The 27,182-nt window shown below is 52.8% G+C and overlaps 11 protein-coding genes across 11 annotated transcripts; 5 read left to right on the forward strand and 6 right to left on the reverse strand.

Annotated features, from left to right (window-relative positions):
• Nucleotides 1–243: 243 nt before the first annotated feature.
• Nucleotides 244–1,284, forward strand: J4E86_008194 (uncharacterized protein; the record flags this gene model as incomplete). Its single annotated transcript, XM_051448708.1, has 1 exon — nucleotides 244–1,284. One exon carries the CDS (start codon nucleotides 244–246, stop codon nucleotides 1,282–1,284), a length of 1,041 nt encoding a protein of 346 aa, XP_051300304.1.
• A 470-nt stretch (nucleotides 1,285–1,754) lies between these two features.
• J4E86_008195 (uncharacterized protein) lies at nucleotides 1,755–3,586 on the forward strand (the record flags this gene model as incomplete). Its single annotated transcript, XM_051448709.1, has 2 exons — nucleotides 1,755–1,923; nucleotides 2,028–3,586. 2 exons carry the CDS (start codon nucleotides 1,755–1,757, stop codon nucleotides 3,584–3,586), a joined length of 1,728 nt encoding a protein of 575 aa, XP_051300305.1.
• Nucleotides 3,587–3,839: 253 nt separating this feature from the next.
• Nucleotides 3,840–5,588, reverse strand: J4E86_008196 (uncharacterized protein; the record flags this gene model as incomplete). The annotated part of the gene is made up of 3 exons (XM_051448710.1): nucleotides 3,840–4,525; nucleotides 4,660–5,185; nucleotides 5,283–5,588. 3 exons carry the CDS (start codon nucleotides 5,586–5,588, stop codon nucleotides 3,840–3,842), a joined length of 1,518 nt encoding a protein of 505 aa, XP_051300306.1.
• Nucleotides 5,589–7,359: 1,771 nt separating this feature from the next.
• On the reverse strand, nucleotides 7,360–8,206 carry J4E86_008197 (uncharacterized protein; the record flags this gene model as incomplete). The annotated part of the gene is made up of 2 exons (XM_051448711.1): nucleotides 7,360–7,825; nucleotides 8,040–8,206. 2 exons carry the CDS (start codon nucleotides 8,204–8,206, stop codon nucleotides 7,360–7,362), a joined length of 633 nt encoding a protein of 210 aa, XP_051300307.1.
• A 1,428-nt stretch (nucleotides 8,207–9,634) lies between these two features.
• On the reverse strand, nucleotides 9,635–10,459 carry MDE1 (Methylthioribulose-1-phosphate dehydratase; the record flags this gene model as incomplete). Its single annotated transcript, XM_051448712.1, has 3 exons — nucleotides 9,635–10,081; nucleotides 10,131–10,274; nucleotides 10,352–10,459. The coding sequence occupies 3 exons, from the start codon at nucleotides 10,457–10,459 to the stop codon at nucleotides 9,635–9,637; spliced, it is 699 nt and encodes a 232-aa protein (XP_051300308.1).
• Nucleotides 10,460–10,782: 323 nt separating this feature from the next.
• Nucleotides 10,783–11,251, reverse strand: J4E86_008199 (uncharacterized protein; the record flags this gene model as incomplete). The annotated part of the gene is made up of 2 exons (XM_051448713.1): nucleotides 10,783–10,941; nucleotides 10,991–11,251. 2 exons carry the CDS (start codon nucleotides 11,249–11,251, stop codon nucleotides 10,783–10,785), a joined length of 420 nt encoding a protein of 139 aa, XP_051300309.1.
• A 940-nt stretch (nucleotides 11,252–12,191) lies between these two features.
• On the reverse strand, nucleotides 12,192–13,295 carry J4E86_008200 (uncharacterized protein; the record flags this gene model as incomplete). The annotated part of the gene is made up of 3 exons (XM_051448714.1): nucleotides 12,192–12,592; nucleotides 12,641–12,909; nucleotides 12,958–13,295. 3 exons carry the CDS (start codon nucleotides 13,293–13,295, stop codon nucleotides 12,192–12,194), a joined length of 1,008 nt encoding a protein of 335 aa, XP_051300310.1.
• A 1,066-nt stretch (nucleotides 13,296–14,361) lies between these two features.
• On the forward strand, nucleotides 14,362–16,870 carry J4E86_008201 (uncharacterized protein; the record flags this gene model as incomplete). Its single annotated transcript, XM_051448715.1, has 3 exons — nucleotides 14,362–14,412; nucleotides 14,460–15,761; nucleotides 15,812–16,870. The coding sequence occupies 3 exons, from the start codon at nucleotides 14,362–14,364 to the stop codon at nucleotides 16,868–16,870; spliced, it is 2,412 nt and encodes an 803-aa protein (XP_051300311.1).
• Nucleotides 16,871–18,145: 1,275 nt separating this feature from the next.
• Nucleotides 18,146–19,832, forward strand: J4E86_008202 (uncharacterized protein; the record flags this gene model as incomplete). The annotated part of the gene is made up of 5 exons (XM_051448716.1): nucleotides 18,146–18,197; nucleotides 18,289–18,974; nucleotides 19,033–19,227; nucleotides 19,275–19,694; nucleotides 19,746–19,832. 5 exons carry the CDS (start codon nucleotides 18,146–18,148, stop codon nucleotides 19,830–19,832), a joined length of 1,440 nt encoding a protein of 479 aa, XP_051300312.1.
• A 796-nt stretch (nucleotides 19,833–20,628) lies between these two features.
• Nucleotides 20,629–23,962, forward strand: J4E86_008203 (uncharacterized protein; the record flags this gene model as incomplete). Its single annotated transcript, XM_051448717.1, has 2 exons — nucleotides 20,629–22,929; nucleotides 22,982–23,962. The coding sequence occupies 2 exons, from the start codon at nucleotides 20,629–20,631 to the stop codon at nucleotides 23,960–23,962; spliced, it is 3,282 nt and encodes a 1,093-aa protein (XP_051300313.1).
• A 380-nt stretch (nucleotides 23,963–24,342) lies between these two features.
• On the reverse strand, nucleotides 24,343–26,996 carry J4E86_008204 (uncharacterized protein; the record flags this gene model as incomplete). Its single annotated transcript, XM_051448718.1, has 5 exons — nucleotides 24,343–25,446; nucleotides 25,543–25,900; nucleotides 25,950–26,350; nucleotides 26,384–26,546; nucleotides 26,674–26,996. 5 exons carry the CDS (start codon nucleotides 26,994–26,996, stop codon nucleotides 24,343–24,345), a joined length of 2,349 nt encoding a protein of 782 aa, XP_051300314.1.
• Between the last annotated feature and the right edge of the window lie 186 nt (nucleotides 26,997–27,182).

Genomic DNA, 27,182 nt, shown 5'->3' on the forward strand with positions numbered 1-27,182 from the left:
TAAGAAAACTAATGGCGAGGACAAAAGGATCACTTCGTAGCTGCAAACGAGAGTCGGTCGTACCTGTTGGTTGTTGATAGGCAGCAGACGTGGGGCAAGCGCGACCTCTCCAGAGCTGCATTATCGATAAGGGCTTGGCACGCTAGTGCGGAAGCGCGTCGGGGAAGAGCGCGCCCCAGTCAGTCGATCTTTCATCATCTCTACCAACTCACCCCAGGCAACAACACACACACACTCGCTCCCATGAACGGCATCAAGACAGAAGCTGGAATCAAGGCGGAAGGCGACATAGGTTTCATGGACGATGACTTCTACGAGGACACCGGCGAGATGAGCATCAATAAGGACAATCCTCAACAGGATGTCTGGCTCACGCGTATTCCAGACTGGCTCTACGAGGCAGTGTCCAAATGGGAAAACGTCGCTGACGGCAACGACAACGATCAGATACAGATCGGCGAAGTCCTCGCATTCGCGACGACGAGCGGCATCGACAAGGACAAGCCTATGCGCGTCTTCCTCGACGATCGTTGGCGCGCAAAGTCCAACTTACCCTCCGCCTTCCAGCTCGATCCTGCAGCCGCTTCCGAAGCGCAGCTGGGCAACACATACATCTTTACAGAGAAGGATCTGCCAGGGTTCAAGGGACAAGGCTTCGGCTATGGGAGAGGCCACGGAGGCTATGGTGGTGGTGTACAAGATCCGAATGCGCGCATCCAAAAACGGAGCAAGTACAAGAAGGCGATCCCCAAACAGACTGCCCTCGTCGGCCATGCGACACGGCAGTATAACGCGAATCCTCTCGAAACCAAAGAGTTCAAGGACTTCAGCGCCGCGCGCATCAAGCAAGCCATTCAAGGCTCCTACACCACCACCATCATCACGAAAGACACCGAAGTCTCTGACGTCAACAACTCCATCACCCTCAACAACCGCTTCAAGAACTTCATCAAGCCCACGACCAAGGCCAAGTCACAGCAGAACAAGGCGGCTCGTATGGCTCGTTCCGACCTCATCGACGTACTGCACCAGCTGTTCGACGAATACCAGTACTGGCCGATGAAGGCTATCAAACAGCGCACAAAACAACCAGAGCAGTATCTCAAGGAGGTGCTCGGCGACATTGCGCTGCTTGTCAAGTCTGGGCCCTTTGCAAGCAACTGGAAGCGGCAGGCCGTCTTCGACAACCAACGCGATACTAGTAAGCAAGCTGAGGCAGCTGCGCCAGAGGGTCCGGGTGATGGCGACTCGGAGGGCGAGGACGAGATGGAGGATGTAGTGTAGAAGACTGGTGGGATGGGGTGGTTGATCAAATTGTTGCGTTGGCGATACCCAGTCCGTGAAGGAACATACACGGCGCCGTAGAAAGGAGCTTCATCATTTTCAGGTTTATTATACTGCATGCTCCCTCGAGAATGAACAGTATTAATGTGTTGCAGCATGTCAACGTACAACAGCGTATGCGATCAGAGTGTGAGGTCCTATCAACTGATCGTCGTGGCAATGACGGCATCTTAGCGACTAACGTCCATGACTCGAGCGGACCTGGCCGACCCGCTCATCTCACAATCTAACGGTCATTCCGACTCCGCCTTCTAACTCTATCGCTTTTCAATCTGTACATATGTTATCCTTTTGATACACTCTCTTCATTGTTGACATACGCTCGGGCTTCCAATTGCTCGCACCAAGAAGTAGCGAAAGAATTTGCATGACCTCCATCTTCCTGGAATTGCACGCCAAAAAAAAGTGTCATGACACCACAAGAGCAAGAGCAGAGCCACTGGTTGGACAAATACGCATCAAATTATGCTGAGTGGAAGCTGTCAGAAGATGCAGATGGCACCCAGCTGTTCAAGCGACCGCTTGGGCTAGTAGAGACTTCTTTTGACTCGGATGGCGCGTATTATGGTGGCCGGGCAGGTGTGTAGGATCTTCGGAATATTTTATACTCGTTTCTTGATGGTCCAAAGAGATGTCCACTCGTCATATTGAGCATGGCTGAAACGCGACTGACTGTGCAACAGACATGACTGCCCTTTTCACATTAGCCGTCCAACACAAGCTCTCAAAATCAGAGCTGAGGCGCAAGATAGCGCTTGCCTGGACTTCTCTTCGCCTCCAGCACCCTTTACTCCTGTCTCGAGTGACCGATGATCCAGAAATAGGAAGACGAGGTTTTGCCGTGGATGTACCCAGCTCTCGAGATTCTGCCATTCAAGAAGTCGAGAAGAGTATCGTTTGGATCGAAGAAGCGTATGAGAACGTCGACGAAAAAGAGCTGTACCACCACGCCTACAACGTAACTCGCATCATTGAACCCACGAAGTGCCTATCAAAGTTCCATGTCTTACCTTTGCGACAACTTCCAGACGGAACATATGAGCTACGCTTCCTCATCGTGATTGCGCATCAAATTTCCGATGGTCTCTCGGCTTACAGCTGGTTCAGCCATTTCATTCGCATCTTCAACCAACCATCCCAGGATATCTTAGCAGACATCGAGTCCCTCCGTATGCCAGAAAAGATCAGAAAATTCTTGCCAGCCGCCCAGGAAGACTTATACCCACCAATTGCGGGCAATAAAGCGAGACAGCGCTGGTTCTGGGCGCTCATCAGAGTGTTGCGGCACGTGAAGAAGGGAGGACTACCACCCACCTTTACGAATCCGCTGCGGAGAGAGAAGAGGTTAGAGGAGCCAGTACCACTCGAACCCAAGTTCAACAAGATATTCGACTATAGCCCTTCGACTCGCCCTCCAATGTCCTGTGGTCATGTATCCGCATCCCTATCGCCCGCCGCCTCAGCACGTCTGATATCCCTATGCCGCTCCGCAAACGTCAGTATAGGAGCTGGGTGTTTCGCTCTCGCCGGCCTAGCAATGATGGCCATCCACGAAAAACGGTCTCCATCCACCAACCACCCACCATTCACAGCCTCCTTCCCGCTAAACCCCCGCGCCTTCTTCGTAAATCCACCACCGCCTGACTCATGCATGCTAGCCTTTAGCGAAGGCATAGTAATGCCCTTCTTATCCTCCGATCTACCCGTAGAAGGACGCTTCAAGCTCGTAGCGAAGCACGCGAACCGCGAGTTACGTGTCTACCAGAAACGTCTCAAAGGAAAAGGAAAGACAGGTACAGCAGGTATTCTAGACAAAGGCTCACCAGGCCGTCTCCTCGCAACAGGCTACGTCGCGCAAATCGAACGCGTCGAAGCGAAACTCCCGCCCTCGCGTCGCTCACCTTCTTTCCAAAATCCACAAGGCTCTCTAGCACCTAGCACAGCAGGCTTCGGCGCTACATGCGGCGTCTCGTCCATCGGGCCTTTAGCTGCGTTCTTCAAGCGCGGGACGTACGACGTTCAGAATTTGGGGGACAAGGACTTTGCGGCTGATTTCCGCGATGTGAAGATTGGGGTTAGAGCGAGGGAGGACGAGTTTTTGGTGGGCAGCTCGACTAGTGCGGAGGGGATTGTGGGGTTCGGCGTTAGCTATGATCTCAACTCTATTAGTGCTGAGGCGGCGGAGGTGTGGAGAGAGACTATCGAGGGGCTGTTGGAGGGGAGGGAGGTAGCGAGGTTGTAGATGAGGGACGATATGGATTTGGATGGCAGAAGTTACGGAGGGCTGCCGGTTCTATTTAGACACCTCATACATCTTACAACACGTAACCAAACACCATAGAATGTAACGGCGTACTAAGCCAGTCTATCCTATTGCTATGTGTTCTGTATTCAATCGGCGAAGACGCATGTCAGACCCGCACACTGGCCATCTGCTCGCAAATTCGGTGTTGTAGACCTCAACACTAGGTAGGGCTCTCGTTCAACTCGCACGACTAGAGCTCGTACCACTTTTGTGTGTCCTCATAGAAGGTGGTTTCTGGTCCGCACAGTACAATCTTCTCCTTCCATTCGTTCCGCCAATCTGCGATGGTCCAGTCTTGACTCTCAAAGAACATGAGATCTGAGTCCCACAGGTCGCCTACGGGGCCTGTAAACTGGATGTTCGACGTGCCATTCATGATTGCGCGGATTACGTTCGGAAAACCTGCGGGTAAGTGCCATGGTAGTGAGGTGACTTGGCCGTAACCCGAACGGACCCATGGTGTAGGCTGCAAATTGTTACGCTCTGCTTGGGTGAGCATGGCTTCTTGCATTGCTGCGGCATACTTCAAGAGCCTGAAAGTTTGCACTGCCTTTGTTGTACTGCCGTCGATGATGAGTCGGTAGGCATTGGTAGTTATACCACTGGCAGCCAAAGATAGAGCCTCCTCTATCCATGGGACTGTTACTCCCAGGCAAGTGGATCCAAGTATGAATCGATCGTCGATTCCCAAATCTGTAGACTCCGGGAGCAGATTGCTCAATAGTCCGATGTTGTGCTCCACGCGTAAAGACGAATTGCTCTTGCAGAAACCAATGAGTCCACGTGCATGACATGCGGGACGAAGCAGAGACTTGCGGTCCTCGTACAGGATGATCTTCCGGAGGTTGAGCCATTGCTTTGGTGGTAGGCTATGTACTACAAGATAAGTTAGCAAAAGGTCTCATGACTGCGTTTAGATGCGATCACAATGCTGTATTTGACTCAAACTGCCTGGTGAAAGCATTGGTGCGCAGGTATTCTGAAACAAAGGGGAAAAGACGGTTACGTACAGTAGTGGATCGCTACAGCTGCAGCAGAGAAGTAGCACCTGATGTTTTCCATGGAACGGTGACAGAGCTCAAAATCGATCGCACGAGGTGGTCTAGGGTCGCTTTGCTTGCAGAGAAGAGTTTCCATACGCGATAGATCTTCGTCTTGGGGTAGTAACCATGGGTCAGGTCTCCATAAGAGCAGTTCGATCAACGAGCCTTGGTTGAAAATATTGTTCTGATCCCTCCAGAGCCCCACAGGACAATTGCCTTTGCCAAAGACCCTACCTGTGAGCTGCGCGAACCTTTCCGGGCTACGAGAGTGAGCACGATGTAGGGCGAACAGTAGCGCATCGATACATGCTTGATGGGCAACGTGATTTACGCGTATCGACCCCATCCAAACTCCGAACTTATCGCGTTGCTCAGCAATGGCTTGCGGTAGCAAGTCACCGAAATATAGTCCCATGTTTGGATAACGCGCTTCGATGTCGACGAAGTCGGAAGCTTGTAGCAATTCGGTCACACAGACCAACATGCGTTGTCGCTGTGTTTGAACAAGAGTCGTCACTAAAGAGCAGATTGGAATTAGCGCAGCCTTGTTATAACATAATGCAAAACTTACAGATGTGGAGTCGAGCGACTCTTGAGCGTAGGCCCATGAACTCTGAAATGTCGTACGCAGAGCATCGTGTGCTAAACTCCGCTTTCTGGAAGGCTACCCTTTTCATCTCTTCCGCCGCGATCTTACAAGTCACTATCAAACCAAGGTTTTCTACGCGCGCAGCTGTATCCCGGTAGCGCAGCTTTTGCGTGTCCTTGTTGTACTCGTACGATCGCCTGCCATCTGCATAGTATTCGTAGATTTCGTCGCGGAGTTCTCGAGGTAGGCGGTATAACGGGGATTGTAACTGCGTCGAGTGGGTGTTCGCTGACTGGGCTGTAGCCATCGATGGAGTTTTACTCCGGTGGGTAGAGTTGCTTGTCGACATATCTGAAGATGCAGATAGTGTACAAGGCATGAGTGATGGTTGCAGTGATAGGGTTTAAGAGATCTTATATAGTTGGAGATGACTCTTTCTCTTTGGGAGCTCCGTGGATGGTTACACTCGACATACTCACTAGCGGTTCGCGCTGGCTGGGAGAACCAGAGACGCAGTAGTGGTGACTCACTTGCAGCACTGCATCCGTCCGTTGATTGACCAACAAGACTCGTCAGGTAACATTACAAGTCGAACCAACATAATCTGTTGAGAAGACACAGAGGCGCAGGAATGGTGAGTCAGTAGCAGGCGTGGTAACGGCGAACTGGTCATGCTGTAAATCTTGGAAGCTATGAAACTTTGACTCATACCATTCGAATAGTGTGCAACATAGTAACGCAAAAAAGATGCACCTTTGCGACCAGCGAGGCATGTTCTCTGGCTTCGTAGATGAATGTCAGAGGCCTGGGCGCCATCCGCTCAGGGATATTGACTTTGGTTAGCGTAGGGATGCCAGGATTGATGACGTAATGCGCAACTAACAAGGGTTGTCGCGAAAGTCATTTGCACCATGATGTAGTACAGATTCATCCTCATATCTATCGCATATTCAAAATTCTATTTGAATCTCATTCGATTCAAAGAGTCATATATCAAGTTATGTGTCTCTTGACTACATCGTTACTCGGCCCTAGTTCCTCAGGCATTACGGGTCCACGGTACCTAGGTAGCACAAATACTCGATGTCTAACTTCCCAATGCAGTTTCCCCTACCTCCCGAGGCCCTCTTCTCTGTCTTTCGCGTTCGAGCGTGAGGGCCTTTTCGTCCGAAGACCTCTCAGCGGTTTCTAAGGAAACGCCTCAATCTTAGAAATAACAATGCCTGGCATACGCATCTTTATCCGCCGGATCAGATCCTCGTTCCACTGACCACGGCTGTCCCGTACCTCGATCATCTCCAAGCCCTTTAAAGAGGCGAGCTCGCCCTCTAGCCCCATGACTATACTCCCCACAGCTGTCCTAAGTTGCATCCTCTTGATAGCCTGTAGTTGCTTCTGGCCGGTATGATGAAGTAGCTTCCATGTATTGGAACATGCTATCCAACCCGTCATAGCAAAGACGTTGAGAGTGTAAGGCAGCATAGCGGTCTCTGTGTTGATCTGCGAGCAGCTTCCAAGGAGGGCGAGAAGATGTCGCTTGGGGCCGGCTCGGTCCCTCATCGCTGTTCTTATCATCTCTATCGGATAATTCATACGTAACACATACTCGTAGATGATGTTACGAAGCTCAGGTAGAAGACGGAGGAGAGGGGAGTTTGCCTGGTTCTCTTGGGTTCTGTCAGACTGTAAGTAAGTTGTAGAGGATGTGCGAACTCTTGAACTCACCGACGTATGCGCTCAGCATGCGAAGTACTCAGGCGGTTTATGTCCTGAAGTTCTCCTGAATCCTCCATGAGAACTCCGTTGGTTTGATTTGGTTGGTTGAGTCTATTGGATGTATTGATTGCCGACCAAGGTATGGTAAGGTATTCTCGATGAAGGTAGAAGGCAGAAGACTGGCAGATTAATAGGTAAATGAAGGAGCTGCACTAGGTGTGCACGGGCTTATGAAATTTACAAGCAATGTAAGATCGCATGAAATGACCTGACATCATAGTCTACCTAGGTATTGAAATGTGCGAGGCAAGCGCACCTCACCGAACGCAACCAAAGCGATTGACCTGTCTCCCTAACCAGTGCTATGACCACGGCAGAGGTTCCAATGTGTATGGCGACACAAATATAACCTCGATATCACCTGCCTGGCCTTTTGCAACTGCAGCTTCCGCTTCTTTCACACGATTAAACTCCTTCTTGGTGCTCCATAGGCCCCTGAGCTCTCCCATATACAGTTTCTTCAACCCCTTGCATCTGCCTAGGCTCCTAAGCACCATCTCCAGAGCGTCGCTTCCACTCTTAAACGCGTTCCAACTTATATCAACCATAACCATCGTCATGGCTTCGAGCTGAGCATGTTTGCGTGAAGCAACAAAGCGATCGAGTTCAAAGACGTTGTTGAAGGAAAACAAGTTCTCGGAGTATACTAGAGTAACTGTTTCGGAGTAAATTTGACGACAGACGCGCGGTAGGGCGATGTTGGCACGTGTTGAACGGAAGACGTCGTTATCGCTGTTGAGGTAGCGCCATTCGCGGGTGCCTCCGTACCTATGGGTGTACGAAGTCAGTGCATGTCTCACATCAGTCCGTAGAGCGATATCTCTTACCAATGGTGTATAAACCGGCCGCTTCCCAAAGCACACCTGAAGATCTTGTTTCGAAGTTCAGCGGGAAGGCGGAGAAGGGGAGACTGTTGCGTGTTGGACTTGACGCTTTGGATGATATCAGCTGTATATAGATCTTCCGCTTCTGAATGACTCACATGGGGACGAGGTCTTTGGGTGTCTTCCGCAAGGAGACGAGACCGCCGCGAGTACGATAGACGCGCTTGGAAGATTTCGTGGTCGGTTTGGCGGGACGCTTGCGCATGTTGTAGCGCGCTTCAGGGACGGATTGAGTGGCCTCCGCTGGGAGCGTAGACTTGTCCATGGTGGTGGCAGTTCCAAGTAGAGACACAGAATGGATATATCGAGGTCAAGTCAAAAGGGGCCGAGCTGAAGTACCAAGGGGGGCTTCTTGAGTATGTCAGCTGATGTCTTTAGTAGAGTGGACCATTCATCGTGCAGTAAGGCAGCCATAGCTGCAGAAGCATGTGTCAGTGCATCGTAGTGAATAGTCGCCGCACTTGACACTGTGTGTGCTCGTTCAAGCCCCCAGTCGCTCCAACTCTCATTCAAAGATTGAAGTCTTTCCTACCAGACTTTCTCCACTACCTGAAACAATTCCCTGAACATACACCGAGCCGTTCGGTCACAAACCCAACTAAAGTAACTTCAATCGAACGATAAGTACCACAGGCGCAAGACTACTCATGGTTTCTCAGACCCACAAGAAGTGTGATCAAGCAAGCGCCTCAAGTAAGAAGACGCCAGTCGAAGAGCCAAAAGAGAATGACTTATTGGACCTTTCACAAACGCCAGACCATCTTGTGACGATGTAAGTGAAGACCTCAACGATCCTCATGTCTCTCTAACAGTATCCAGTGCCCAAGACAACAGTGTGAACTCTCCTCTCCTGCGACTACCATCCGAACTCCGCACAAAGATATGGCACTGCGCACTGGGCGGTATAACCGTGTATCCCAACCTCAAACGATTGAGATATCGCAAATACGGCTCCACATCGACGGGTCTCTTCAAAAGCAATCTAGGGCAGCTTAGCCTCCCTCGCACCTGCCGACAAATCTACTCCGAGGCCGCTCTAGTCTTCTACCACGAGAATACTTTTGCTTTCCACGATTACAAAGCCTTCAAGCGTTTTCGAGATCGAATCCGAGATGCCCACTTCGCGATGATACGATCCATTTCCGTGAGGACCATCGACGCTCTTCTGGTGTTTAAAAAAGCACTCATGGAGGCTGACAGGTCTCAAGCCTCCTATCAATACTCCAACAATCTTAAGGAAGAGTTTCTAAACTACTACGATCCTATGGAACAGGATCTGCGATGGATCATACGACTGGTAATTCCTGGTCTACTGTCAACATTTCCCAATCTACATAAAATCGTGATTGCGTGTTCTTGTCATGCGAATGGGATTCGGGGGAAATGCAGTTTTGATACTCGAGTTTCGTGGCCGCCGTTTCATAGAGAGGGAGTCGAAATTGCGTTCCGTGAGTAGGGGCGACTCGGGACAGACTGTGGGGGCAGGACTCGATGGCTTCATGCGGAAACATTAAAGAGATCACTGTACACGCTTGGTTGATGAGGAAAATCGAGAGCGAAACGATTAGGGAGGTTATGGCGGCTCAAGATTAGCTCAAAAAGCTTTCCCTCCAATGCACACACTCTTCTCTTGCCTGCTCATGTGTACCCCACCTGTGTACGCAACGCATTACGCCTAAGTTTTGCTGTCTCTTCACTTCGTCCACGGTAGCCCTAGCTTCTTCATCTCCACCGCCAACTGCAGGATATAATCAATACTCTCGCACTGCGTCTTCGCCTTGTGTACGTTGTCGCCCCACACGTAGATGCCGTGTCTCTTGACAAGAATCGCGTACGAATCGGGGTATTTCTCCATCGCCTCCTCTAAGCTCTCCCTCAGATCCTCTTCGTGCGCAGTATTCTCGATGATGGGTATACGCAAACGGTCATAATAACCTAGGTTACCCTGCTTCCCTCTTCCTTTCGGTATGCCCTTGATCTGTTCAATCTCTTCGATCTCAAAGCACGCGTCTTTTCCGAAATCGCGCTCGACGAGGAGGGTTACGAGGACGGCCCATTGCGAGTGTGTGTGGATGCAGCAGCCGGCGCCGCGTTCGAAGGCTGCGAGGAAGAGAGGCGTGCACGCTGAGGGTTTAAGGACCTAAATGCTCCTTAGCTATCTTCCCATGGTCCAACATCGCGCGATATACCTGTGGTCTCCTCAAGTACTCCTTGCTGTTGAAGTCCATAACAAACATATCGGTGGGCTTCATGAGCTCTTTCTGTACGCCGCTGGGCGCAATGTATATCTTGTCTTCATGGCGTATGCTCGTTCCTCCGCCAGTGCCTGTCACCTGGCGGAATCTCCGTGTTAGCCATCACTCGATCTTGTCTTCATCCGCGTCCCCCTGACGCCTGGAGATCATCGTACCCAGCCCAAGCTATAAAACTTCGCGCAGAGCGTGCAGATGTGGTTCGCGGGGTGACTTGGGTCATCGGAGTGCACGAGGGCCTCGGCGTCATGTTCGCTGGAACTCATTGTGATGTTGCGCAAAGGTGTTGTTGGGGTGTGAAGTTTGGTGGATTTTCTGGAGCCCAATGACGCGACTTGCGATCGCGACTACCCCACGTGGTCCGCGCTAGTGTTCATCCCACCATCATAGTCAGGCACGATGCAGACATCAATCCAGGTAGGTCATACAAAACTTAAAGACATGGTTGAGAGAGTGTCTGTGTCTATTAATTACCAAAGGGAAAACGAGGCTGTCTCATAGTCGAGATTATAGCCTGAGGTATCATCGATGTCCAACGCTCATACCACTACCAGTCCTCCAGGAAAGTCGCTTGACTTGGGTATCATATCTAGTTCGTAGTCGTGTTCTGTGCCAAAGGAGATGGCTCATGTTCCTTCTTCTTGTCCAAATGAAGTACTTCCTTGACCTTGTCGCCCAATCCCTTGCGGTCGGGTGACTGGCTGTGGCCGCCATGCTTTTCTTTGTATACGTTTCCGGCTCCACCTCGCTACAATTATGTCAGTTGAGGCTGCTATTACTCATATAACATGACGTACGCCGGTGTGAAACTCGTCTTGCGGGTTGCGCTGGTTGATCTCAGGTACCATGTCTACTGAGCGACGACCTTCGTCAGACTGCGGCCCAACGCGAGGCGACTTTCCGATGTTGCCAGCTCCCCCACGGCCAGTGGAGAAATCTCCATCGAGAGAGTCGCCTTGAACGCCCTCGCGAACCATGCCTCCATCAGTGTAGACGTTGGTGTCGGGGCCAATGTTGCCGGCGCCTGCGTCAGCGATCAGCTTTTCCTGTTGTTGCATGTTGAAGTATCATGCAGGGCATACCTCCGCGGCCAGTTGAGTGAATTGGGGTAGTAGTCATTCTGATGGTTCAGCTTTCGCAACGATCTTGAAAACAAGTGTTGTCTTGTTGAGATGACAAAGAATTGGTGTCAAGGATGTAGGATATGCTAGGGTGGTCGAACGGCAGGGCGAAGCGCGTTTTCAGGCTCTTATATTCACCCATCCAGTCTTACAAACAGGCCATCTCAGAGTGACGCAATGACGCAATCGCATCTCCAGGTGCTCTAATCGATTGGGGACGCGGGATGGAAGTAGTTTCCGAGTTGGAAACAGGCGCCAGCAGGCTCATGGCTGCTAGTCGTCCAACTAAGACGACGAGCCAAGGAAAGATGCGAGCATGAGGTACAAATTTCGATGGTTTTGACTCTTCTCATCGTCCCGTGGGTGTGGTTTATGCGATGGCGTGAGGTGATCTTCAATGTTCGCGCGATAAGGCCGGGTGGATTGATTCGCTCAGCGACTGACTAAGCAGGCTGTATCCCACTGCTCGACCTGGTGATTGCATTCTCACATGTCATCGCCGACATGGACACGGCTTGCTCGGAGGTCGGTGGAAGCTTTGGCGAGAGATGCGCTGCACGAGGATTGCTGGGATCTGTAGTCTTGGAGCTCTTGCCACCCCTAACGCAGGGGCAGGCGACGTGTGGTTCATCAGACTACGTCGGTACACAGATCTAGCATAGAACAAACATAAACCGCCTTTTGGCTTGTTACCCTGCACGTCAAGTTTTGATGGCACCATGACGATTTCACATAATCGAATGCTGATTTTGATTTGTGCATGCCTTTTGGGAGAATATTGAATTACGATTATGCGGTACGAAGCGCTCTAACAATGTTGTTTATATAAAGATAGAGAATCAACAAAGGGGTATCATTATATCGAACATCTGATACTTCAAGATCTAAGGCCTTGCTCATCACTCGGCCTGGTTTGACCTTCCTCCGCGTTTCTGGCTTGCACTTTGTCTTGGTCTGCATGCTTGGCTGGATCAAAGACATAGATTGGGAACTCAAGGAAGATGGTTCTCTTTAGAATGACGGGCAGCTTGGCGTAAAGCTGTGGCGGGAAAGGGATGAGAATGCTCGTTCGGTGGAGGTATTGCTCGTACTCGGGCCATCGGTTGCCTTTCTCGTATCTCTTCTTTGCGCCAGGTCGTTCCTGTAGCGTGAGGCCGGATACGAACATGAGTAGCAGAGTCAGGAAGAATGGACCGAGAATAGACGCGTACAGAGCGTCATATGCACCGCCCGAGACGTAGTTGTTTGCAGCCGGGGATATAGCGATCGTGAATATACCTGTCATAATCAGTTTTGGTCCAAAGAAACTCAATGAGCAACACCTACCGAACTGGATGAGCATCTCACCGAAGTAATTCGGGTGGCGCGTCCAGGCAAAGAACCCGACATTGCAGACGGCGCCGTCGCTACCGTGAGCAGTACGGAACCTGTACTTTTGGACGTCGGAAACACTTTCCATGATGAAACCAATTGACCACAGAATGATGCCAGCGATATCACAGCCTGTTCCAAAGTCTGGCTGATTGAATCGAGTGACTTTTGGAGAGTTCAGAATAGTGACCGGCATGGATACAGTCCAAACCCAGAACATTTGACTGTAACCCATCAGTAATGACACCCAGCTTACGTCTGTAGCTACTCACAACACCCAGAATCCGAGGAACGACCAGAACTTGTCCCTCTTATCGTCGAAACGATCATCCTTGCCAGTCTTGAGAATCCTGAAAAGAAGAAAGCCGCTCAGTCTTGCCGCCCACAGCATGATAAATAGCGATACCACAATGTTGCGCGCATCGCCGCGGTTCTCACTGCATGAGAGCGTGATGATCGCAAGAAGGATGAAGTTGGTGCCGCCAGCAAAATCGGTAAGTTTGTCGAACTTGAACGAAAAGGCTATCGCAAAGCCGATCAGCTGGTATGCAACAGTAACGAGGAAGGTGATGGCAAGATAATAATCATCGAGGACGTGTATGGCGGCCATGATGACCGCTGGACGGTGCTGTTGTTGTGTGCGCGGACCTTGACAGCAGAGTTGCGCCTACATATACAGAAGCCTAGAGCTTACAGCTACGTCGCTACGTACGGAAGCCGAACGTTCCACGCTGCGCTGGCAAAATTTGGCCGACTCCGACGAGCGAGAATCGTATTCTTTGCGATGGAAGTTGGCCCCAGGGGCTGGCAAGCGTCAGGCCCAGCGTAATGACGCACGTCATCGGTCGCCAAGCCACGATTACTAGGCACGACTTTCTCCCGCGATCACCAGCTACGCACATGCTTCACAGCACAACGCGACTTTGCAGCTTCGCGATTGATAAGCCTTTTCTATCGCACGGCACTTGGGCGGAAATAGATCGGTAATGGAAGATCGATTTCGTTCATGCACGAGCGGAAGGAAGAAAACGCCATGTTCCACAGAGTGAAACGCCTCCGGTGTGAACCCCATCGCCTCGCGCACATCGCGTGTCAGACTACACCACCATAGCGGCTGGCCAGACGATCGTGAAGCTTGACTACCACCAAAATCGCTTTTCGCGGGCCTGTCGATCATGGATCGCACGTTACTGGCCTGGAACAAACCCTGATAACTAGGCTGACCCGACAATGCCATCACCGGCTGCACTACTGCGCGCTGGGACTCCATTTGAGGAACACCGTTCCGACCCTTGAGACGCACCTGAACACTGTTCGAGTAGCCGCGAAGGCTCGAAACCAGCACCACACGGTTAGAAACATGCTGAGCGGGGCTGACATGTCGGACCCGTTAAGTAGGATAGTTTTCGCCTCAGTCATGAACCTTTGAACGGTTTGGCATGCTCTCGCACTATCGGAAGCTTACATTCGTTTGCATCCGGACTATCTGTTTCCATTGTGTGTCCACACGTTTCCGTTCCATCTTCAACTCTTCGGTCTTTCTGCTGTGCAGGTACTGAGAGGTTCTGCATGTCTGTGACATCGCCTTCGATTCTACTCCAGCTGGACTGTTGATGTACTAATTACTAATTTTCTTTTCCATCGTTTCCGGTTCTCACTTCATCAAGAATTCCACAATGACTAGAACTCGATCGTCCTGGGTACCAGCCCTGCTGCTCATGAGTGCAGTACGTATGTCATTTGCTTGTAGAGACTCTTCACTGACTGCGTATAGACGGTCACTCAGGCAGTACTTGATCTTCACAATACTCACATACGAACCGAAGTCTCGGGCAGACGTATCGACAATTTGGTATCGGGACTCGACTGGCAACGACGGGATACAGAGGCACTCAACGTACCTGCTGCCGAGCAAGCCAGTGCACTGGACAATGGAAACATTGCCGCCAGGCTTGCACAGAACGGCCTCGACGCAAACGCCTTGTTGAATGGGCTCGCGCAAGGCCAAGGACAAGGCCAAAGGAGTGGCAACAGAGATATTAACACGAATGATGTCGGTGGAGACCTCGCAAACCAGATTGCCGGTGGGGGCTCCACGAGCGTTGACGACATCCTCATTGGGCTTAATGGGCAAAAGCAGAGTCCATCGACAAACCAGACCAGCAACCCGCAGCCGCAGGGCCAGAGTGGTGCGCAAGGAACGACACAGGGTGCCAACCAAGGAGCAGCAGGTGGCATCAAGTCGAGCGACATTGCTGGAGATCTTGCAAACCAGCTGGCCCCCAAACCCGGTTCTAGTCAGAGTGGCAGCGCCGATATTGCTGGAGATCTAGCGAATCAACTCGCACCAAATGGACAAGGCCAACTACCATCCCAGTCTGGAGCACCACAAAATGGGAGTAACTTTCAAACTATTCAGATAGTTCAGACTATCGTCACTCAACCCAATGGCCAGGAGATTGCAGCAACGCTTGTCGAAGCACCGCCGCAGGGAGCAGCCGAAACGACACCTCCCGCTGGAGAAGCGCCGGCAGCAGCATCGCCATCAGCCCCAGCTGAAGCAACGTCAGCATCGTCACCAGCGGCCGGAGAAGCCACTGCCATATCGTCATCAACCGCCGTAAAAGCACCAGCTGAAGCATCTGCTTCATCACCGGCAGAGGCAGAGGCACCAACTACGTTGTCTTCAGCTAAAGGGGAAGCACCTGCAGAAGCAGCACCGGCATCGTCACCAGCCAAGGGAGAAGCATCAGCTTCGTCATCAGCTGCCGAAGAAGCCTCAGCTACATCGTCGAAGGCTGCGGCCGAGGCACCAGAGGCAGCCACTGCATCAGCATCGTCTGCCGCTGTCGAGAAGCCGACAGAGGCGTCCGCTTCCTCCAAGGTGGTAAAGACAGTCTTCCCCGCTGGAAAGTCAGCTCTGCCAAAAGTGACCCCTATTCCCTGGACGAATGCGCCTTCCCAGATGGGAGGTATGGCTGCTGGAAACTCAAGCAGCATGGGTGCTAAGGGGGCCGCTATGCCCGCTGCTGAGCCTATGCAGACAGCCAGTCTAGCGGAAAGCAAGAACTCTACTGTACGTTGTTGAGTTATGTTCCATTCTGTACATCGCTAACGCTACCCCAGGGTTCGGCAGCCGCCATGGCACCTGCAGCTGCTGTGACTGTATCGGCCGGATCAGAGCCCGCAGCTGGCGCTCAAGGTGCTTCAAATTCCACTTCCGCCAGTACTGCAGCGATCGACTCGGCCAAGCTTACGGCCGGAGGTCTTGCTGCAACGACAACAACTGCAGTAGGCATGGCAGTCACAGTCAAAGCCGATGGAAACAGTACTGCTGGAGTTGCCAGCGCTTCTGGTGGAGGTGGAGCAGCAGCCGCGATTACGGTTGTCGCCGGCTCAGGATCTGGAACGAACGGTACTGCATCCTCGGGTGGTGCAGCAGCCGCGGTCACTGTTGTCGCAGGCGGAGGAAGCAATGGGACCGCCGCCGGCCTCGCGGGAGCTACAACTACCACAAAAGCTGCGGCTGCAGTCACCGTCGTCGCAGGATCTGGTGGTGCAGCCGCTGCTACAGCAGCTTCTCAATGCAACTGCGCTTGCATGTGTCCGGCTGGATCTTTCCCCATGTCTGCACCACAGGCCCAGCCCTTCCAACTAGGATCCATGAGCAGCGCGCCAACAATGAGTCAAAGTACCATGCAGACTGTCGTGGGCAGTGCGGTAACTGTTGAGGCCGGGGGTTCACCACCCCCTGGAGCACAGCAGGCTGCTTCGACAAGCTCAAGCAGCACCGTAGCTATCGACTCGGCTACACTGACTCGGCCTGGCCTTGTCGCAGGAACCACGACCAGTGCGGCTGGAGCGGGTGTTACTATGATGGCTAGCGGATCTGCTTCTGCTTCTGCTTCTGCTTCTTCGGCGGCTGCAACATCATCATCTGCAAGTGTAACACCATCTGTCGAGGTATCGCTTGCACCAGCAGCTTCTTCCTCTCCTGCAAAAGCAACAACAAGCGCGCAGGCTCAGAGTCAAGTTGCAGCCGGCGCCCCTGCGCCAACGCCCGTTGAAGAGCCCCTACCTTTCGATATCAGCACTGTTGCGCTACAGAGTCGTGTCACGGTGAATCTCGGAAGGAGGTTGGTGAAGCCGACGCCGGAGGTTCAGGCAGCGATGTGGTGGTGGTAGATGTCTCATATTTGGCAATATCCAGATGTCTATGCTTTGTTAGTTTCTATGTTATATAGTTGATCGTAGCAGTTGAGCATTGAGTGTTCCTGCGAGGTAGTAATGTTGAGAGAATACAAAGGTGTGGGTATGATCTTTGTTGTGCATTGCTGCTCGTGTCTATGGGTATCATCTGCCGTCTATCTAGATAGAGTCAAAATACTCCTTCCTTAGGATTCTGTCACTTCTCCACCCCCCTCCTGTACTTTTGCCTTTTTGTTCTTGGCTTGCTGGCGCTTCGAGATTGGCTTTTCTGCCTTGGTCTCGTGCAGGGGAGTGCCCTCCAAACTCTCGCCTGGTCGCTTGCCGTTCTGGTTCTTGTTTGCTTTCCCCTTCGGATCTTGCTTGTCCTTGCCCTTAGCCGCAGAGCTTTGCGCTGGCTTCTCTCCACCATAGACAATATCTATGATGCCCTTAAAGCTCTGGCGCTTCAATCGTGCATACTCGACTACACTCCTAGGCTCCTTTGTCAGACCGTCTTTGCCTCTCTCTGTGCCGAGTCCCCAGACGGAAGCCAGGTTGATGACATCGCTTGGTGCGCGTATGCCTAGCACGCTCTTCGCTTCCGAACTAAATATGAGGCCCCGACCACGGGTCACGCGTATGAGCTGTGTCGCATTGCTAATCAGGTTGCGCTTTGCGGCGGGATCGCTCGACATGATACCCTGGCTGTAGCATATTTCGATCTTAATACCACGGGATATAGCTGTCCCCAGCGTAGGGAACTTGAAGTGGGACTCGAATCGCCGGGTCAGGTCGAGTGAAATTATGTCTACGTCCAGACTCTGACATGCCTGCTGGAGGGTGCGGTCGTCTGTAGGTCGCGCGGCTACGAGGTCATATTGCTGCTGGAGCTGTGGTATGCGGAAGTTGGAGGCCGAATCGGTAAGAAAGATGTTGCATCGTCGTAGGATGCGCATGCGTGAAGGAACCGGGAAGGGGAGTTTTGTGGGTACAGGCGAACTCTGGTTGAGCAGCGCATTAGCGATTGAAAAGAGGAAGGTGAAAGGGTCGCAGTTTCCTCGACGTACTATATCAGTCGGCAGTTTTCCCGAATATGTGTGCGTGAGAGCAACGACGTCGTATCCTACTGCACCGCGTCAGTCCACCGCCGGCGCATTCAACTACAACTCGAAGAACTCACATTCGTCGAGGAAAGCTACTGTGCGCTGCAGCTCGCGCGTCGCGTCCGTCCAGGGAACGTTCAGGTCGTGAAACATGGCTGCACTAGCTAGAATGACTACTGCAGAGGTTGAAGGGGAAGTGCGGCAGCGCAAGCTAAATAATTGTAAGTGAGATAGAAGGGATCGTCATCAGCACCTGGGCCCGCCTGCCGGAAAAGCTTGGCCCTTGCCTGGTACTAGTCTAACGCCCACAAGCCATCCTCCACCACCAACACGAGCAGCCAGAGCTCACCACCGCCAACACCCAGGCACCCCCGCCCAACCACGAGGCCCATCGCGACTGCCGTGACGGCCCTCTGTCGCGCCTTCCTCCATACCCGCTCCTTGCGCTCGCTGTCCTTGGTGCGCTTGCAGGCCTTGCCCTCTTCTCCCAGGGTCCCGACCTCCTCCGCTTCTTCACCCCACCATACGACCCCTCGCTCGATACAACAGCCCCTTGGCGCAGAGATCTCAGTACAGACCTCGAAGAACGCGCAAAGTGGAATTCCACAGATCTCCCGGAGAACTGCTTTGTTGTCCGAATGGCGTTGAACAATAGTAGCGGGGCTACAAGCCTCGCTCGCGTCTACGCCGATGTCAACGCGAACATGCCTCGGTCGTACTGGGACTACGACTCGGTGAACATCTCCTGGGGCGTGCTCGAGAACTACGAGGTCGTCCGCAAGATTGGCCGCGGAAAGTACTCGGAGGTCTTTGAGGGCATCAACGTGGTTAACTACCAGAAATGCGTCATCAAGGTCCTCAAGCCTGTCAAGAAGAAGAAGATAAAGCGTGAGATCAAGATCCTGCAGAATCTGTCGGGTGGCCCCAACATCGTCTCGCTGTTGGACGTGGTGCGCGACAACCAGGTTAGTGACGGCTCCGACTGGATTGGCGACTGGGTACTGAGGCCCAACCGCTGCCGCGTGCTTGAGAATAAAGCTGACCAGCGATCAACAGAGCAAAACACCCTCGCTGATATTCGAATATGTCAACAATACTGACTTCCGGAGTCTGTACCCCAAGTTCCAGGACTACGACGTGCGATACTACATCTTCGAGCTGCTCAAGGCCCTCGACTACTGCCACAGCAAAGGCATCATGCACCGTGATGTCAAGCCTCATAACGTTATGATCGATCATGAGAAGCGGAAGGTGCGCACATCCTATCAGAGCAGAGGAGCACAGCTAACGAGTACTAGTTGCGCCTAATCGACTGGGGTCTAGCGGAGTTCTACCATGCAGGAACCGAATACAACGTCCGTGTCGCGTCACGTTACTTCAAGGGCCCCGAGCTACTAGTCGATTTCCAAGAGTACGACTACTCGCTTGATATGTGGTCGCTGGGTGCCATGTTCGCCTCAATGATCTTCAGGCGGGAACCATTCTTCCACGGCAACAGCAACTCTGACCAGCTCGTCAAGATTGCCAAGGTGCTTGGAACGGAGGACCTGTTCGACTATCTCGACAAGTACGACATTGAGCTAGACGCCCAGTACGACGACATACTTAGTCGGTATCCCAAGAAGCCGTGGCACTCGTTCATCAATGCCGAGAACCAGCGCTTTGTCAGCAACGATGCGATTGACTTCCTCGACAAACTGCTGCGATACGATCACCAGGTACGTTCTGTCATATGTAACGATGCGGTGTCAAAGACTAACATGTATCAGGACCGACTGACTGCCCAAGAGGCCATGCAACATCCTTACTTTGCGCCCGTCCGACAGGCCGCGCAGCAAAACAGCACCGCGGCATGATTGAGATACCCATTCACGTAATTAGACTTTATGTAATAGCATAAAAGTTACAGCAACGAAATACTCGGTCTCCCATCTATCCGTTCCAAGTTTTTTTGGCTTGAGACACAACCGAGGTGCCGGCGTACAAGCACAAGGCGCACATCACGGAGCGGCAGTGCATAGGGCAAGGTGCTAGGTATCGTTCTTGTATAAGCGATGGGGAGCGCAATGGTACATCGCAGGCGCATGGGAGCAAACAAAGCTCAACAAGTACTCGGCTCAATGCATATTGGGGTGTTGGTGGACGCTCATTCTTGCTAGAAGTGTTTTATGCTCACGGTAGTCAATGACGAATCTTTTTGTGGCACACTTATCTCTGACTCGACTTGTGCACCTCACCTGGTGTTTTGCTTTTCATCGCATATGAATCATCGTCGGGCATTCCCGATGTGAGATCGGAGAGCTCCTATCGTCTGGCAATGACTGTGTCCCGTCATGACTGTGTTGTATGCAGTCATGGAGCGACGAGCATGGCTCAATGGTTCGTCGTCGTAGGCGGGGTCCGTCCGAGCTCGAGGATGTGGGGTGACGCAGGCCGGACTTGGACGACTCACACCCAGGCACTTTTTTGTTAATGTTGCCCCGCACCGCGCCCACTACACTGCGCGCCGCCTGCAGACGAAACCTCGATTCTCAAAATCTTGCCAGACGCCCATTGCAATTGAGACGGCCAATCCGCAGCCTATCGCGAACCTACACGCCGCTTCACGCTGAGCGCGTGCTCACCCACAAACACCACTACTCGACCGCAACCATGGCGCTCAACGCGTCCTCCCACAACTCGACCGGCGAGAAGACGACGCCAAACACTGCGCCGCCGCCCGAGCTCAGCTCAGACGTCAAGAAAGACATCCTTGGCGCTGCCGAGAACGAGGCTACCGGCCAACATGCGCCCGGCCGTGAGAACGACAAGGGCGTAGAGAAGAAGGAGAAGTCCGCCAAGGAACTAGAGAAGGAGCGCAAGAAGGCGGAGAAGGATGCAAAGTTCAAGGCAAAGAAGGCAGCCGCTGCCGGTGCCTCCAAGGATGCCGCCGCTCCAGCCAAAGAGAAGAAGAAGAAGGGCAAGGAGGAGGAGCAACTACCAGAATACGTCGAAGAGACACCCAAGGGCGAGAAGAAGAGGCTGAGGCCACTAGACGACGCATACACAAAGGCATACATACCCAAGGTCGTCGAGTCGGCATGGGATGCATGGTGGGATTCCCAGGGCTTCTTCAAGCCCCAGTTCGCCGAGAATGGAGACGTCAAGGGGCCCGGTCACTTCGTCATTCCTATCCCGCCACCCAACGTTACCGGAAAGCTACACTGCGGTCACGCGCTCGCTACGAGTCTCCAGGATGTCCTCATACGGTGGCATAGGATGAGGGGCTACACCACCCTGTACCTGCCTGGTTGCGACCACGCTGGTATCGCTACACAGTCCGTTGTCGAGAAGATGCTCAAGCGGAGGGAGAACAAGACGAGATACGATCTTGGTCGCCAAAAGTTCCTTGAGCGGACTATGGAGTGGAAGGAGGAATACCATCAGCATCTCACCAACACCCTGCGCAGAATGGGTGGATCGTTCGATTGGACACGCGAGGCCTTCACCATGGATGAGAACTGCTCCAAGGCTGTTACGGAAACCTTCGTGCGCCTGCACGAAGATGGTTTGATCTACCGCAGTAACAGATTGGTAAACTGGTGTACGGCTCTCAACACAGCGCTTAGTACACTTGAGGTCGACAACAAGGATCTGGCTGGACCTACCAAGCTATCTGTGCCCGGGTACGAGAGGATGGTTGAGTTCGGTGTTCTTACTCACTTCAAGTACGCCATCGAAGGCACCGACCAGTTCATCGAGATCGCTACCACACGTCCCGAGACTATGCTCGGTGACTCCGGTATCGCTGTCCATCCTAAGGACGACCGTTACAAGGACCTCGTCGGAAAGAAAGCCCGTCACCCCTTCATCGACCGTCTCATGCCTATTGTCGCTGACGACTATGTCGACCCTGAGTTTGGTACCGGAGCTGTGAAGCTCACTCCAGCGCACGACCCCAACGATTTCAACCTTGGAAAGAAGCACGGTCTTGAGTTCATCAACATCTTGAACGACAACGGAACTATGAACAAGAACGCTGGTCAATTCGAAGGCGCCAAGCGCTTCGATGTCCGCTACACCGTTGTTGATGCGTTGAAGAAGGCCGACCTCTTTGTGAAGACGGAGCCTAACCCCATGAAGGTCCCGATCTGCTCAAGATCTGGCGACGTCATCGAGCCTATCATGAAGCCGCAATGGTGGATGAAGATGGACAGCCTAGCTAAGCCCGCTATCGAAGCCGTCGAGAAGGGCGACATCAAGATCAGGCCCGCCACCTCCGAGAAGGTCTACATGCACTGGATGAACAACATTCAAGATTGGTGCTTGTCTCGACAGCTGTGGTGGGGTCACCAGGTTCCCGCGTACTTTGTTGAAATCGAAGGTCAAGCGGGTGACCGAAGTGAAGATGAGCTCTGGATCACCGGCCGGACAGAAGAGGAGGCGCGGGCCAAGGCTGAGAAGAAGTTCCCGGGCAAGAAGTTCACGCTGTCACGGGACGAGGATGTCCTTGACACATGGTTCTCTTCCGGTCTGTGGCCATTCTCTACCCTCGGCTGGCCCAACCAGACCGCCGACCTGGAGAAGCTCTTCCCCACATCTGTTCTCGAGACTGGATGGGACATTCTTTTCTTCTGGGTTGCTAGGATGATCTTCCTCTCCTTGTACCTCACCGGCAAGGTCCCATTCAAGGAGGTCTACTGCCATTCGCTCATCCGTGATTCGGACGGAAGAAAGATGTCCAAGTCGCTGGGTAACGTTGTGGACCCTGTTGATATCATGGATGGTATCACTCTGCAGAAGCTACACGACCAGCTTCGCGCTGGTAACCTTGATCCCAAGGAGTTGACCAAGGCGGAGAAGTATCAGAAGACAGCCTTCCCTCAGGGTATCCCCGAGTGCGGTGCTGATGCGCTGCGCATGGCACTTGTTGGGTACACCACAGGAGGAGGTGACATCTCGTTCGATGTTAACGTAAGCGATTTCCATATACCGTTCTCAATGTTATATACTGACCAGTTGTTAGGTCATCCACGGATACCGAAGGTTCTGTAACAAGATCTACCAGGCCACAAAATACGTCATTGGACGTCTGGGAGACAACTTCACACCACGAGAGAAGGTCACAAAGGGAGGCTCAGAGTCACTACCTGAGCGATACATTCTGCATCAGCTCAATGTCGCTTCCAAGAAGATCAACGACCACTTGGAGGCACGCGAGTTCAGTCTGGCTACCCAGGCTGCCTACAAGTACTTCTACGTCTACCTCTGCGACACCTACATCGAGAACAGCAAGGCCATTTTCGACGAAGGCAGCGAAGAGCAGAAGGAAAGCGCGAAACAGACGCTCTACACCTCCATCGAGGGAGGACTGAACATGATCCACCCCTTCATGCCCTTCCTCACCGAAGAGCTATGGCAGCGTCTCCCCCGCCGTCAAGGCGACTCCACCCCCTCCATCACCATCGCGCCTTTCCCCCAGTACAAGCCAGAATTCGAAGACGAAACCGCAAACGCCGAATACGAGCTCCTCGTCGACAGCGCTAAGGGTCTCCGTTCCCTAACCGCCGAATACGCCATCAAGGAAGGCGCATCCACCTACATCAAGTCCCTGGACGACTCTACCCACGCCACCCTCTCAACCCCCACCTCCCTCCCCTCCATCCGCTCCCTCGCCGGCAAAACCGTCGCAGACATCAAAATCCTATCCCCCACCGACTCCATCCCCTCCGGCTGCGCCGTCTACACAATCGGCACCGCCGCGACCGCGTACCTTGACGTCAAGGGCCGCATTGAGCTCGACAAGGAGATTACCAAGGCTCAAGACCGCCTCGTCAAAGCCAACGAGACGATTACGCGCCAGAAGAAGATTATGGATGATGAGTGGGAGCAGAAGGTTAGTGATGCGGTCAAGGAGCAGGAGAAGGAGAAGCTGAGGACTGCGGAGCTGGAGGCCAGGAATTGGGAGGCGAGTATTGAGCAGTTTCAGAAGATGAAGATTGAGTAGATGGCGTGTGTGTTTGTTAGAGGAGGATGATGTGATTTCGATGGAGATGTATTAGCATAGGAACGATCACTACGACGTAAAGTAAAAGTGCCAATGGATGAATGCAGATTCGTGTTTTGAACAAATTGGAAATGTTATACACTGGCTGCACTATGTCTTCGTGGAACCACGCAGAACCTCTCTGGGTTGGAGCCTTGGCTTTCCCACATCCTTTTCTCCCGTCTTACTGTGGTGTAAGCCTCCTTACTTCCTATCGTAACACAATCCTACGAATGAAATCGATAGGTATACACGTGAAGAAACGAACGCCTCGAATCCAAACCCATGGCATGTTCCTTCCTTCGTCTCCATCCCAGTTTCCTCTCTCCTCATCTCCCCATCTACGAAACAGCCTTAACTTCCAAAGCGCCATTAGCGCTCTCCTTAACCATCTGCGCATCCCCACCAGCCCCCGCACTACTCTCGTTCTTAACCATAGTAGGCATACTGACGCTCCTTCCATCGCCAAGTACCTCCGGTCTCCATCTAACCAACAACTTCTGCGCACTAGGTTTCGCCCGCTCATTCTCCGTCCACATCTCTGCCAGGATATCGACGACGATCTTGCGGACAGGAGGACGGAACATGTACAGGTAGTGGAGTGTGTTACACGCCAAGTCGATGCGCTCAGGGTCTTCGGCCATCTTCTTGAGACGTACGAGGATGCTGTAGTCGATGGCAGGGATCTCGGAGAGGAAGCGGATGATGATTTTGTCGGTGTGTTCGATGTAGGGCAGGATACCGTCGATGAGGCGGAGGGCGCAGCGATGGTAGTTCCCTGGTGGCTTCGGCGATGTGTGGTGGTTGGAGGAACCGTTTGTAGCGGTGTCTTCGGCGGACTCGGCGAGGACCATGTCGTTGTACCATTCTTCGTTGAGCCATGAGATGGCGACGTCGATGCGAGACTTCCAGTTGTACAGTATGTACTGATACAGGCCATCTCTTACCGCATCGCTGATGCGCATATTGCCCTTGGCGTTCTTAACGGCGTATTCATCTTTGATGCCTTCTTCCGGGTCGTCTAGGCCAGCGCTGGCTCGTGTAGCTAGCCGAGAGAGTATAGTGACCCAGGCGTCTCTGTTGTAATCGGTGGCCGCAAGTCGGTTGAAGCCGCCTTTAGCGACTTTGCTCTTCTGTGTCTCATCTACACTGCTCAGCATGCCGAAGGCTCGATGTACGGTCATGTCACCGTACTTCTGAACATCCTGTTCTGATAACGGAGGTGCCTCGGGCAGCTTGTAGGGTGCTAACGCGGTTGACGGTCCGCCTTGTGAGGAGAAGGGATTCGAGGGGATGCCATCGAGCTTGTTGATGAGTTGTTCAGCGTCTTCGGGCTCGAAGTCGGGCTCGTATTCTTCTTCGTCTTCTGCGGCGGCGGTCGGTGGGGGCTGTACAGGGCGACTTGGTGCGGTGTGTTTGAGTGTCTGATAACGAGCGCGGACGGCCTAGATGATGTTAGCACGGCTACGACTGACACCTCCAATAAAGCCTGAAACGTGTAGGCCAACGTGAGTCTGAATTGGACAGGGAACATCACATACGTTGATAGCTTGTTCAAGCTTCTGTGGGTTCACCGACTGCAGAACAGGCACGACTATCCTCAGCAATTGCTCGGGATCTCTGAAGTTTTGCACATCGAAGTTCGCAGTGCTGCCCTCAGCGTTCAGTGTGTATAGTTGTCGCCAGCTCACTTCACCAGGCGGTAGCGGCTGGACGGATGGCGTGCGACTTGGAGGCTCAGCAACCAGCCGTTGCCTCTTTGCTGGGTCAAGACCATCAGTAGGCTCAACCGGTGCAGGACGTTTACGGTTAGATTCATCGAACACTTCAACCCGTATACGATGCATGCGTTCGAGGAACTGCTGTATCCGCCCGTTGATGGGGTTATCTGGGGAGTTTCTACGTTTGTGAGCATCAGCAGTACTATGATATAGCAAGGCAGACATACCTCTTTATGATGTTCACAAGCAGTGCCCTTGTTGTACGCTCAATCGACTTCATGATGACCTTGTTCTTGGGCGTCATGGGCGAATTGGCGAGCTTGAGAGGGTTGAAGTTGAAGACACTGTTCAAGATCTTATTTGCAACATTTGGGCGGCGGTGGATTAGCATGCCCAAGCTGTTGAGTGTGGCAGTCACAAGCAAGCCGTCACTAGTCTCTGTTAGAGGCATTCCAGCAGTCTGCAACTGTCTATCTAACCTGTGATCTCCGTGTATGATATCCAGCAACCTGTCCAACAGCCCGTGTCCTTCAGCCTCGAGGCTCGCGTAGGGTATGAGGGGGTGGTCGCGGGATACGAGGGAGAGGGAGATGTCGTTTGGGTCGGCGCGCTGCGAGGGATCAGATGGCTGTGTGTACATTGGGTAGAGTGTAGTATTTACCCTAGGGTCCGTAACGCCCGGCGTCTGTACCAGGACGACTTGCTGGAGGAACTTGACGCAACATATCCGCACACCGGGCGCAGCTGCATCCATTCGTCGCAAGATGTTGGACTTGATGCCGGCCATGAGTTGCCATTTTTGCGCATCGCTGGCGTCGGAGACACTGACACATGCAAGTATAAGAACGTGTTCGCGTAACTGCAATCATGGGCATCTGGCAAGGGGACCTCAAGATGCGCATGGCATATTTGACATGGGGACTTCTATCTGATGCCTGGGATGTCACTTACATGTGTTTGTAGACAAGCGGGTAAACGCTGGCAGCCGCCTGGATGGCGCTCTTGATGACGCTCTTGTCTTCAACATTGTCGAGGTAGGCCTTCAGGGTAGCAAGCACAGAGGGCGCGCTGTTCTGCTTGACGTCTTGAGGCCATGTTGGCGACGAAAAAGCCTCGGCCAGAAAGTCGGCACCCCATCGCTGTATCTCGATGCTCTGGTCTTCACTGTAGCCGATGATGGGGAGCACGCCCGGTATGATGGTAGGATAGTATCTACCGTCGCCTAACGCGAGCGACCGGGCGGACTCCATCTGCTGTATCGTTTGCGAACTCATGGCGATGGCTGATGGCGAGTGCACACGAGACGAGCTTTGTTTCTTCGAAAGGGTGAAGAGAAGTGACGCTGCCTCACGCGCGCACGGCAGTCAGACTAAGAACGCGACAAAGCCCGGTATCCGACGTCAAGGGCGCTCCCATTCCCAGCAAAGCTAATAATTAAAGAGGCGTAGAGAGCGTGAAGA

The sequence above is a fragment of the Alternaria arbusti genome, assembly GCF_024043155.1.
Source record: "Alternaria arbusti strain BMP 1465 chromosome Unknown scaffold_12, whole genome shotgun sequence".
Classification (NCBI taxonomy): Eukaryota; Fungi; Ascomycota; class Dothideomycetes; order Pleosporales; family Pleosporaceae; genus Alternaria; species Alternaria arbusti.